The sequence below is a fragment of the Mustela putorius genome, unplaced genomic scaffold (genome assembly GCF_011764305.1).
Source record: "Mustela putorius furo isolate JIRA1106 unplaced genomic scaffold, ASM1176430v1.1 tig00000281_pilon_pilon_pilon, whole genome shotgun sequence".
Classification (NCBI taxonomy): Eukaryota; Metazoa; Chordata; class Mammalia; order Carnivora; family Mustelidae; genus Mustela; species Mustela putorius.
In genome coordinates, this window is record NW_025421343.1 from 30,654,777 (window position 1) to 30,667,776 (window position 13,000).

Consider the following 13,000-nt stretch of genomic DNA (forward strand, 5'->3'; position numbering starts at 1 on the left):
AGTATGAGACTCTTGATCCTGCTAGGGTCATAAGTCTGAGCGCCACATTGGGAGTCAACCTTACTTAAAAAATAATAATATATAAATATGAAAAAAAGAAAACAGAGGTAGGTAACAGAAGAGCCAGAGGATGCCTCTCGATAATAGGTCAGGGGATAGAGAGGGATAGGACAAGAGATTCTTTTTTTTGTTACTATAAATCTTTTATTATTTTAAAATCTTTTTTAAAAGATTTTATTTGAGAGAAAGAGCACACACACACATGCATGCACCTGTGCACAAGCAGGGTGGGGGAAAGGCACAGAGAGAGGAAGAATTTTATTTCAAAGATTATATACCACTCATAAAAATTAATTTCAGAAACTTTTCAGAAAGCAAATTGCTGTTATAAAGTTAATTAGGCGCCTGGGTGGTTCAGAAGGCTAAGCATCTGACTTTGGCTCAGGTTATGATCATAGGGTCCTGGGATTGAGCCCCGCATCGGGTTCCCTGCTTGCTCAGCTGGGAGCCTGCTTCTCCTCTGCCTCTCCCCCCCTCTCTCAAATAAATAAAATTTTTAAAAAATGGAAGAAAATCTTCAGGATCTAAGACTAAACAAAGTTCTTAGACACCAAAAGCATGATCCATAAAAAGAAAAATTAGACTTCATCAAAATTATAATTGTTTGCTCTATAAATGTTCACATGAAGAAGAAACAAGCCGTAGACTAGGAGAAAATATTTGTAAAGCATATATCCAAAAAAGGACTAGTATCTCTCAAAACTCAACAGTAAAACAATCCAAGAAAATGGGCAACTGACATGAACAGACATTTCATCGAAGATATATAGATGGTAAATAAGGACATAAAAATTTTTTCAACACCTCTGGCCTGCAGGGAAATGCAAGTTAAAACCACAATGAGAGTATCACTGCACACATACCAGAATAGCAAAATACAAAATAGTAACACCACCAAATGCTGGTAAGGATGCAGAGAACTAGATCACTGACACACTGCTGGTGGGAATGTAAAATAATACAGCCACTCTAGAAGCAGTTTGGTAGTTTCTTATAAAACTAAACATGCAATTACCATATGATCCACTAATTATACTATTGGGCATTTATCCCAGAGAAATGAAAACTTATGATCATATAAAAACCTATACACAAATATTCATAGCAGCTTTATTTATAACAGCCAAAAGCTGGAGTCAGCTGTGATGTTCCTCAACAGGTGAACGGTTAAACAAACTGTGGTGAATGCATACCATGGAGTACTACGCAAGAAAAAAGAACTACTGATAGTACAAAACTTGGATGAATCTCCAGAGAATTATGCTAAGTGAATAAAGGCCATCCCAAAGGTTACATCCTATATGAATCCATTTACATAACATTTATGAAATGACTAACTTTATAAGTGAAGAACAACCTTCTGGAGGAGATAATTGGGGGTAGGAGTCTAAAAAGAACACTAGAGATCCCTGAACCTTGGAACAGTTCAGTATCTTGACGGCGATGGTGACATTAACCTACACAAGTGATAAAACTGCAGAGAATTTAATACATACAAACACAAATGAAAACCAAACTAGGAAATGTAAAAAAGACTGATGTACCACGCCAGATGTCAATATACTGGTTGTGATATTTTACTAGAGTTTCAAAAAATGTTTTTGCAGGGCGCCTGGGTGGCTCAGTGTGTTAAAGCCTCTGCCTTCGGCTGTCATGATCTCATCATCGTGGGATGGAGCCCCACATTGGGCTCTTTGCTCAGCAGGGAGCCTGCTTCCTCCTCTCTCTCTGCCTGCCTCTCTGCCTACTTGTGATCTCTGTCAAATAAATAAATAAAATCTTTTAAAAAAAAAGTTTTTGCTAGAAGAAACTGGGTAAAGTGTACAAGGGATCTCCCTGTATTGTAACTGCATGTGAATCTACAATTGCCTTAATAAAAATTTCAATTAAAAAAGTCTGCATGGAGTGCCTGGGTGGCTCAGTCGTTGGGTGTCTGCCTTCGGCAACCGTCATGATCCCAGGGTCCTGGGAGGAGCATCATCAGGCTCCCTGCTCATTGGGAAGCCTATTCTCCCTCTCCCACTCCCCCTGCTTGTGTTCCCTCTCTCACTGTCTCTCTCTGTCAAAAAAAGAAATAAAATCTTCTAAAAAGTTTCTGCACAAGCACTGCTATTGATATGAAAGAAACAAATCAACACTGTCCCTTCTGTTCTGATTTTGATACACTGTACTTTTTGGATCTCCAGAATACCGGTTTTTCCATTTTCTAATGATTTACAACCTTGGATGCTCTGTTTCTGGGTCATACTGGAAACTCGGTGTTCCATCACGAGTTGCTGTTTTCCTCAAAAAACAAATTATTTTTTATCTCAAGAAAGAAGGATAAACATCAAGTAATCACTTTTGCTTATAATCCAAAATACTGTTTTTTTTTTTTTTTTTTTTAAAGATTTTATTTATTTATTTGACAGAGAGATCACAAGTAGGCAGAGAGGCAGGCAGAGAGAGAGGAAGGGAAGCAGGCTCCCTGCTGAGCAGAGAGCCTGATGCGGGACTCGATCCCAGCACCCTGAGATCACGACCTGAGCCGAAGGCAGCGGCTTAACCCACTGAGCCACCCAGGCGCCCCAAAATACTGTTTTCAAAGAAAGTCTTTCCTCATTTCAGATTTCCTTCAGGTAAGTTTTCTTTACCAAAATTTTATTCTAATCATTTTTTCAAATTCCTTTATCTTATAATCCAAATTTTAAAAACTATTCCAGGGGCGCCTTGGTGGCTCAGTGGGTTGAGCTTCTTCTGCATTCAGATCGGGTCATGATCTCAGGGTCCTGGGATCAACTTGGCAGGGAGCCTACTTCCCCCGTCTCTCTGCCTGCCTCTCTGCCTGCTTGTGATCTCTGTCAAATAAATAAATAAATAAAATCTTTAAAAACAAAAACAAAACCCACCTAGTCCAGGGGTACCTGGTTGGCTCAGCAGACAGAACACGGAAATGGAACTCTTGATCTCAGGATTGTAAATTCAAGCAATTGGGTGTAGAGATTACCTAAAAATAAAACCTTAAAAAAAGTATTCTATTAACCCCCAATATTCATCTACTTGAAGGAAGTAAGTTTATGACCTTTACAAGACTTTTATGAGTCTTTTCGGTTTCAGAAAATCTTCTATTAACATGCTCTGTAGCTTTAAACTGTTCATTTATGACTAAACCATCTCCATAAGCAATTTTCCCAACTACATCTCTTTAATCACAGAATTTTTATTTTATGCTAAATAGCAGATTCCAATTTGTAAATCAACACAAGCAGCCCTTACATTTCTCTACTAATCACAGCTCCTACCACAGCACTGACTGGGGAAACTGGTACTGTTCAAAATTGACACAGATTACCAGTATTTCTCCTATCACTCTTTCTCTTTTACAAACCAAACAGGAGTACTGGTATTTCCTTCACCACATTTTATACTCCATGATTCTGGAAATAAAGTAATTACTCCTGGCATTATCTGCTTAGCTCTGCTCTGTTATGCTCTTAAGTCTGCAAAGGACAAGTAACCTGAACAAACTTTTGGTATTTTTGGTGCTCTTCCTCATGCCTGCCAAAACAGAAACAAAACAGAAAAATCACCGTAACTCCATTTTTCAAATAGAAAGTGATGAGTAGAAAGAATTATCCATCATTAATTTTTTTTTTTCAAACAAAACAATGAAATTCTCTGAATGAGAAACATGGCCACAGCAGAAATGATCTAGAGTCTAGTGAAAACTCTATGGCTCAGGTCATGATCTTGTGGTGGTGGAATAGAGCCCTGCCTTGTGCGCCATGCTCAGCAGGTGAATCTGCTTGTTCCTCTCTCCTTGCTCCTCCCCGCAACCCTTGTGCATGAATCTTACAAAACAAAAACAAAAAAGAACTCTCTCACAAATTAGCCATACAATCTGTTGGAACTTCCTTTTCACCAGTCTGTTTCCTGACTCTTTAAATGAATTGCAGAGCTCTTTCCTGCATTAATATTTCATGATTCTAACATTCTAGGAAGACACACACAACAAAAAAAACAAACCTGTCTTCAGTATCTAAAAGTACAGACCAATGACACTAAAGTGTGGTAAATACCATAAAGGATCCTCAACTCAGTGACCACTGGTTAACAGTAGCTATCACATGGAACAGTGAGGGGCTATCTGTGATCAAATGCTCCTAACATGGAACTGGGTCAAGTGTTGGGTAGTTTTGTTTGTTTTCTGGATTCTCAGGAAAATATACATAACATAAAATTTGCCTTTTTAAACTGTGGTAAAAATACACATAAGACTTACCACGTGAAAAAGTTTCAAGTGCATAACGCAGTTGCATTAAATATATTCACACTGTTGTGCAACAGATCTCCAGTACTTTTTCATCTTACAAAACTGAAACTCTATACCCATTAGACTACTCCCTATTCCCCCCTTCCCCCACCCCCTGGGGGACTGTCATGCTACCCTTCACTATTCTACTTTCTGTTTCTATGAATCTGAATTTAGATAGCTCATGTAAGTGCAATCATACAGTGAAACCATTTTTAAGCATACAATTCAGTGGCATTATATTCTTACTGTCATACAACCACCACCACTACCCATCTCCCCAAACTGAAACTCTGTACCCATTAAACAGTAATTCCATTAACTGAAAATCTATACACATTAAGTAATAACTCCCCATTACCCCATCCCCAGTAACCACTATTCTACTTTCCCTACGAATTTGCCTACTCTAGGTACCTCATATAAATAATTTCACACAGCATTGTCTTTTATGGGGCGGGGGGCTGGCCTGTTTCACTTAGCACAGTGTTTTTAAGGTCCACCCATGTTGTAGCATATACCAGAATTTCACTCCTTTTTAAGGCTGAGTGATATTCCACTCTACATATAGAACACTACATATTTTGTGTGGCCATTCATGTGGATATTTGGGTTGTTTCCACCATTTCGCTATTACGAATAATGCAGCTAAACAGGTAAGTGTTGGTGAGGATGTGGAGAAACTGGAACGCTGCTGTGTGGAAATATAAAACAGTGCAGCCACTGTGGAAAATATGGTAGTTTCTCAAAAACTTAAAAATAGAATTACCTCATAATCCAGCAATTTCACTTCTGGGTCTATACCCAAAAGAACGAAAAGAACTCGAACAGGTAATTGTATAACAAAGTGATATAAGTGAGTCATCCAAATGGGTGGTTTTGATTGGCATTTCCCTAATGATTAGTAATGTCGAACATCTTTTCATGTGCTTAGTGGCTGTTTGTATATCCTCCTTGGGAAAAATGTCTAGATAGTTTTTAATCAGTCCTAAAAATATGTGCTCAAATGAGTGATTCGTTAGGCATTCTGGAATTCCTGCAGCATAAACTGCTGACTGAATCACAGCAAAATCCAGACACGTTTAATGTGGCAGAGGTTTTTTTCATTTCTCTAAAAAGCAACCTCCCCATATAAATGAGCTCAGTTCAATGTAATCAACCAACTCTTAAATGCAGGCTAGTGGAAGCATCATACTCTTCCAAAGCTTAGCAAGAATACTCAAAGAAAACAAAAGGGTGCATTCATTATACCTCTCCCAGGGTCAAGACTCTACCAATTTAGCTTCTTGCATGAAGCCCAGATGCTCCATTTCCCAATGAAAGAAATTCCCTATGGAAAAGGTAATAATTAAGTCTAGGCATGGAGGGAGGGATTAAAACACCAAAAAGTAGCACATTCAGTTAGACAGCCTACTAAAAATTTCTGCCTTGGGACAAGTCCATGTAACTTTTATCACTAAAGGGTAATGCTTTCCTGACCTTGCACTGCCAAAGGGGTTATAACCAAATCAACCACTAAAATTTGCTCATCCAAAACCAATTAACTGTCTTTTAGCAAATATTTCTCTAACAATCTTTGAATTTCCAAGGCCAGTTTTACCCTAAAATTATTCTATTAGACAAACAGCTAGTATTCTTTTTTTTTTTAAGATTTTATTTCTTTGAGAGATAGAGTGAGAGAGCATGACGGGGCATGGGGGGGGGGCAGAGGGAGAAGCAGACTTTCCACTAAGCAGGGAGCTGGGAGCTGGATGCAGGACTCCAGAATCATGACATGAGCTGAACGCAGTCGCTTGAGCCAGGCAGGCACCCAAACCAGCTAATATTCTTAAGGAGAGATCTCAATCTACTTCACATATATTATGCTCAGAAAGGAGGTAGAAAGGGAAATATTAAAATAAAACTGAGCCCTATTCTATGTTAGAGGCTCCTGACTCTGTACTACTTGTCTGCCTCTCCTCCTTCATTCATTATTTATCATGTACCCATTAAAGGAAGATATTCTTCTAGATACTTAGCATCTATCAGAAAAACAAAAAAACAAAAAAACAGCCCATCTCTGCCCTTGTGTAGCTTATAGACTAGTGCCCCTGGATCCTCTTTGAGAATGTTGAGTGTGAAACATACCAGTAATTTATTTTTGCAATTCTATCTGCAATAAACCTGACTATAAATATCATACATAATTTCTAGTATAAATGTGTGGGAATTAAAAGTACACAGAAAAATGTAAATACAGCAGTCTTTTGAGGGTACTATAAGCACAATAAGCCTATAAAAACTCTTCAAAGAATCAATGACCAATGAGCAACTAAAATGATTCTGCCTGAAATAATAAGGGCCTACCTAGTACCCAGAGTTTGGCCCTTCTGAGTACCACTTCTATTTATTTCTGAATACTCACCTAGCAAGGTAACTATTCAAACCTCAGGAGGTTTTAACAATCAAGTAACAACTCAAATTTTACTATCATTCATAATTAGAGAATGCTCCAGATTTTTTAAAACACCAAAGAAAAAAAATACTTTTAAAATTTTTTTAAAAAGTAAAGAGTACACATCCAAAGGCACTTCTAGTCATCTGTTCGTTAGACGACTAGCTAGTTCAGACTGTTTAGACATGCACTGTCCAATATGGTAACCAACATATGACTATTGAGCACTTTAAACATGCCCAATACAAATCGAAATTAGCTGTAAGTATAACATACACACTGAAAAAAAATATAAAATGTCATTTTAATTTTGATTACATATTAAAATGATAACATTTGGGATAAAAATGAGTTAAAATTTATCATTAAATTCTTCTTTGGAGGTGGATGGGTGGCTCGGTTGCTAAGCATCTGCCTTCAGTACAGGTCATGATCCCAGGGACCTGGGACTGAGCCCCACATCAGGCTCCCAGCTCAGCAGGAAGCCTGCTTCTCCCTCTCCCACTCCCCCTGCTGTGTTCCCGCTCTTGCTAGGTCTCTGTCAAATAATTTTTTTTTTAAATCTTTGAAATCAATCAATCAATCAATCTTTGGGGTGCCTAGGTGGCTCAGTCATGTAAGTGTGAGTCTGACTCCTGATTTCAGCTCAGGGTCTGATCTCAGGTTTGTGAGATTGATCCCCACCCTCGGCAAGGAGTCTGTTTCAGATTCCCTCTCACCCTCTACCCCTCCCCACATACACATGCTCTCTCTAAAATATAAATCTTTAAAAAAAAATTAAAAACATGGGGCACCTGGATGGCTCAGTGGTTTAAGCCTCTGCCTTTGGCTCAAGTCATGATCTCAGGGTCCTGGGTCTGAGCCCCACATCAGGCTCTCTGCTCAACAGGAAGCCTGCTTCCCGCCCCCCATCTCTGCCTACTTGTGATTTCTCTGTCCAATAAATATATATAATATTAAAAAAAATTCTTCTTTAACTTTTTTTTTTTTTAATTTATTTTGTCTGGGGCACCTCGGTGGCTCAGTCAGTTGGGTGTCTACCTTTTTCTCAGGCCATGATCTCAGGGTCCTGGGATCAAGCCCTGCATCAGGCTTCCTGTTAGTGAGGAATCTGCTTCTTCCTCACCCTCTGCCCTCCCCCTGCCTCCTTCCCTCAAATAAATAAATAAAATCTTAAAAATATATACATTTATTTTTCTTAAAGATTTTATTTATTTTGGGCACCTGGGTTAAGCACCTATCTTCAGCTCAGGTCATAATCCCAGAGTCCTGGGATCAAGCCCTGCATCAGGCTCCCAGCTCAGCATGGAGTCTGCTTCTCCCTCTGCCCCTCCCTTCTCCACCCCTTATTCTATGCCCCTCTACAAAAATAGAATCTTTTAAGAAAAAAAATTTATGATTTTGAGAGAGAGCATGCACAAACGCTGAGACCACAGAGGGAGGGGCAGAAGGAGAGAGAGAATCTCAAGTAAATTCCATGTTGGGGGGTGGTGCTCAGAGCCTAACACCACCCAATCTCACAACCAACCTGAGTCAAAACCAAGAGTCAAATGCTTAAATGACTGAGCCACCCAGGCACCCCAAGACCGACTTATTTATTTATTTATTCATATATAAAGAGAAAGCACACACAGGCACACACGGGGGGTGGGGGTGGGGGGTTGCAGCAGAGGGAGAAGATCTCAAGCTGACTTCCCGCTAAGCACAGAGTCCAAAGTAGGGTTCAATCCCACAACCCCAAGATCATGACCTGAGCTAAAATCAAGACTCAGGCTCAACCAACTAAGCCACCCAAGTGCCCCATTCTTTTAATTTTGTTAATGTAAAACGTATTTTTTACTTTTTATTTTAAAAGATTTTATTTATTTAACAGAAATCACAAGTAGGCAGAGAGACAGGCAGAGAGGGGGAAGCAGGCTCCCCGCTCAGCAGAGAACCCAATGATTCAGGGTTTGATCCCAGGACCCTGAGATCATGACCTGAGCCAAGGCAGAGGCTTAACCCACTGAGCCACCCAGGCGCCCCATTTTTTAATACCAAAAAATATCACCCATTTGGCTCACGTTGTATTTGTTTTAAACAGCACTGGTTAAGAGAACAGACTTCTAAAGCTGCATACAGAATAATACATGCTATATATATTGAAACTATGCTCAGAATTTTATACTTAGATATTTATTCATTTCTCAGTTCACATTCTTCAACCTGTCTTCTATATCAAAATGGCAAACATCAAATATTTTTATATCAAAATATGAAAGTTTCGGAGTCTAACATGAAATTGTTTAGCAGAGCACAGACAAGTACCCACTGTGCACAGGGCATTCAATCCATACAGTAACTTGTTCTGCTGCAAGTGGTTCTTCTGTATCTAGCTAACATGCATTCTGCTTCTACAGTGCGCCTAGTACCATGCTTGATACTTTACTTTCACTGACCCATAAAATTCTCACAACTACCCTATGTAGTAGGTCCTATTTAAAGAGGAAACTGAAGCAGAAATTAAGTAACTTGCCAAAGTCCACAGCCTGTGGAAGTAGGATTCTAACCCGCAGGTTCAAACCAAAACCACCACGCACTTTTCCCTAATAAAAGGACTACACAAGGGGTGTCTGGCTGGCTCAGCTGGAAGAGCATGAGACTCCTGATCTCAGGATTTTTGAGTTCAAGCCCCATGATGGGTGTAAAGATTACTAAAAAAAAATAAAACTTAAAAAAAAAAAAAAAAGGACTACACAAGACTGTCATTACCTTATAGGACTGAGTTCTAGTTGTGCGTTATGTACCCATTTAAAAAAAACTGTAATAGATGGGGCTTAACACATTGCGTCCCACTCTCTACTCCACCCTTCTCAATGGCGGGTTAAAGCTGCCCACATGAATTAAATCCTTGATCTTTTTTTTTTTAAAGATTTTATTTATTCATTTATTTCACAGACAGAGATTACAAGTAGGCAGAGAGGCGGGCAGAGAGAGGAGGAAGCAGGCTCCCTGCTGAGCAGACAGCCTGATGTGGGGCTCGATCCCAGGACCCTGGGATCATGACCTGAGTCGAAGGCAGAGGCTTTAACCCATTGAGCCACCCAGGCACCCCTAAATCCTTGATCTGACTACAAGTTTATACTGTGCTCCCTTTTCCAGAATTTCTAGATCCTATCTCACCTCTCTGGTCCAATTCCTATGTCCTTCAGACTTCATTTCAGACATCATCTCCATGCAAAACTACTCAAGATTCCCCATGATTTAGGCTAGTCACTCCTCCTCCCTCTGCTCATCCCTATTGTAGTGTCTCCCACACTCTGTCCTCACTAAATGGCTCAAGGGATCTACTGTGTTCACCACTTACCTAAAACCGTGCCTAACATTAGGTGCTCAATAAATATTTGCTGAACTATCTAATCACCTGACCCACCCAGCTACAGCTAAAAGTGGAATATTAAAAGCAAACTTGGGAATAGGAGGGGCTAATCCACGAGCAGAGAACAAATCCTAAATTTCATAAAATTTATGACAAGTCAAAAGAATAGGATCATACACATGAAACAATGATTGCGATGACTCTTACCCACTCCCAAAAAAAGTAAGAGTAAAATTAAAATCTATTTGAAATGAATATTTGCCCAATTTAGTTTCTGCACAATTTGTAAGAATTAAAGTAGCTGACAAAAATTCTGTCATAAGAAATCCAAATCAACCATTCCAGTAATGATATCAATTGAAATCAGCTTAATTTTGACAATTCTCAAGAGTTCAGAAAAGACTGCAGTTGCTTTCTAAAATCGTCTCAAACATAAAACTAGTTACACTTAGGGGCGCCTGGGTGGCTCAGGTCATGATCCCAGCGTCCTGGGATTGAGCCCCACATCGGGCTCTCTGTTGGGCCGGGAGCCTGCTTCCTCCTCTCTTTCTCTCTGCCTGCCTCTCTGCCTACTTGTGATCTCTGCCTATCAAACAAATAAATAAAATCTTAAAAAAAAAAAAAAAAGAAAGAAAGAAAAAAAAAAAAAAAACTGGTTACACTTACAATTGGGTTTCACTGCACTCCTCCAATGCTCAGTGCTGGGCTCCAAATGACAGGAGCAACCATGTGTCCTTTAAGATATTTACGGGGTGGGGGAAGGGGGGAGTTCACATAGAATTCATTTAACCAAGTCGTGTAGTTCCACTAAATTTTCTAACCAGAGTCCAAAGGGACTTTCCTAGAGCCTTCCCTTTTCTTTTCCAAAATGGGAAACCGACTAAAAAGGTCAATCTTCGGTTCTTAACTTCCACAGTAAGTAATTCTGAAACATGAGGTGAAAGTACATGAGAAGTTCTAGGGCTAGGGCTGGCCAAATGTTTTCCTGTAAATTGTAGCGCAAAGTCAAATAGAAGCGAGAACTTCATTCTTTCGGGTTTGAGGACAGAAACTGATCATCCCTTTTAGATTACTGCTTCTGTTGATGTCTGGAAAAGCACTGTGAGGCAAACATGCCATTGAGTCCCACCCCAAGCACGAAGAGCCTCCGATTGTTTGACACATCAATGGATTAGTCAACGCGGGGGAACTCACTTTTCCCCTCTAATTTGCTTTAATTATTCCTCACACAAACCCTCAAGTTTACTCTAAGTTATGACCATATGGAATCTTCTCCTTGCCCTGAAGTATAAATTCGGGCCTTTACCAAAGGACTACCACGGCTTCAATCCCAACCACTAAAATAAATCCCTTACAAGTATCGTACATCTAGTAACGCCACACAGATATGGAAAAAGCCAGTCCAGTCGCTGAAAGAAACAGCATTCTGGGACGCGGTTAATGCTGCATATTTTGCAACAGAGGCAATGAACAGAGTAGGAGACTTGAAAGCAAAAGACCGGATGGAAAGCATGGGAAGACCCCGCCCCAGTAAGCTCGATGTCGATTCAAACACTAACTTGGGTCTGTCGCTTGGAATCGGAATCACTGAAACAAAGGCGTTTATTACGGGAAGCAAGATGTCTGGAGTAAAAAAAAAAAAAAAAAAAACCGGTTTGCAGCTACCCACACCGTACACCATCTTCCCACAGGTCTTACCTATGGTGGAAATAAAGGTGGTATTAAAGGCATCATCCGAAAAACGAAAAAGGACGCAGGTCTTCCCTACTCCCGAGTCTCCGATCAGGAGCAGCTTGAAAAGCAGGTCGTACGTCTTCTTCGCCATTGGGAGGAGCGGCTCAGGCTCTCGCCGCCGGCGGCCCCAAGGGATCGGTCCCTCTCACTACGGCCAACTCCTCACTTGGGCGTTCTCAGGCCGGAGTACCGGGGAAGCGTGGGAAAAACGAGGGCTCGAGAGGGCGGGGGAGACCTACGAACGGCCTCGTCGAGGAAGCCCCGACGGTGGCGGCGTCCGGTGCCTCCGAGGGCGGCGACGGCGGCTCCGCAGCCTCTCCCAGCCGCTCCGCCCGGTTCCGGGGAGTCGGTCGGGACAAAATGGCCTCCCCTCCCCCTTCAGGGCTGCTCGGCCGGGACGCTCCCACGGGCGACCGAGCAAGCTCTGCCGTCGAGGGAGCGCGACGGACGTGAGGACAGTCTCTCTCCCGAGCAGGAACTCCGCGCCAGGACGCGGCGGTGGCAGCGAAGGAGGACTCGGAGCCGACGAGCTCAGCTACATAGCCACAGGAAGCCGAGCCGCCCTGGCCAGAGCCACCTTTTCCCCGTGCCCTCTCACGCCGGCGTGCGCGCTGCCTGAGACGCACGCAAGGACGTACGCCCGCCCTTCCCCCGCGCCCTCGCCCTGCGGATCGCCTCTGCGCACGCGCATCAGAGGATGTGGGGGCAAGCGGGGGTGGAGAGTGAAGTGCCTGGTCTCCGAGCCCCAGTCTAAGGCCGGGTGGAGACGAGAGAGGGGAGGGGCGGGAGAGGGCGAGGCCGCGGGCGCGCTCCCTGCGGCCGTCTGATAGGGTGCACAGCTTTACGAGCACGCCCCGCGGGGAGGCGCAGCCTGGTGACTGCGCAGGCGCCGCACGCTGGAGTAGGCTCTTGGCACCCCTCCTTTCGTTCCGGGGTAGCCCTCCGAGCTCCGCTGAGGCTGTTCTCGGTCGCGTTTGTCGCGTGCGTCGAGCTGAAGGTCTTGGCGCAGTGACAGGCTTGGATGGCCGTGTGTTCCTGTATAGCTGTAGCTCGTAAATGCGAGAAAAAGTGGCGCCCTGGGGTCATTAATAGGCTCTTTGCTAAAATGACACGCATCCTGGAG

General features: G+C 42.1%; 1 protein-coding gene across 1 annotated transcript in view; it reads right to left on the bottom strand.

Annotated features, from left to right (window-relative positions):
* Positions 1-12,479, bottom strand: part of RAB10 (RAB10, member RAS oncogene family) — an 88,403-nt gene extending 75,924 nt beyond the window's left edge. Inside the window, exon 1 of the mRNA XM_045079294.1 lies at positions 11,842-12,479. Within this exon, the coding sequence (XP_044935229.1) occupies positions 11,842-11,968 (127 nt within the window). The 5' untranslated portion in view covers positions 11,969-12,479. The remainder of the gene's footprint in view (positions 1-11,841) is intronic.
* Between the last annotated feature and the right edge of the window lie 521 nt (positions 12,480-13,000).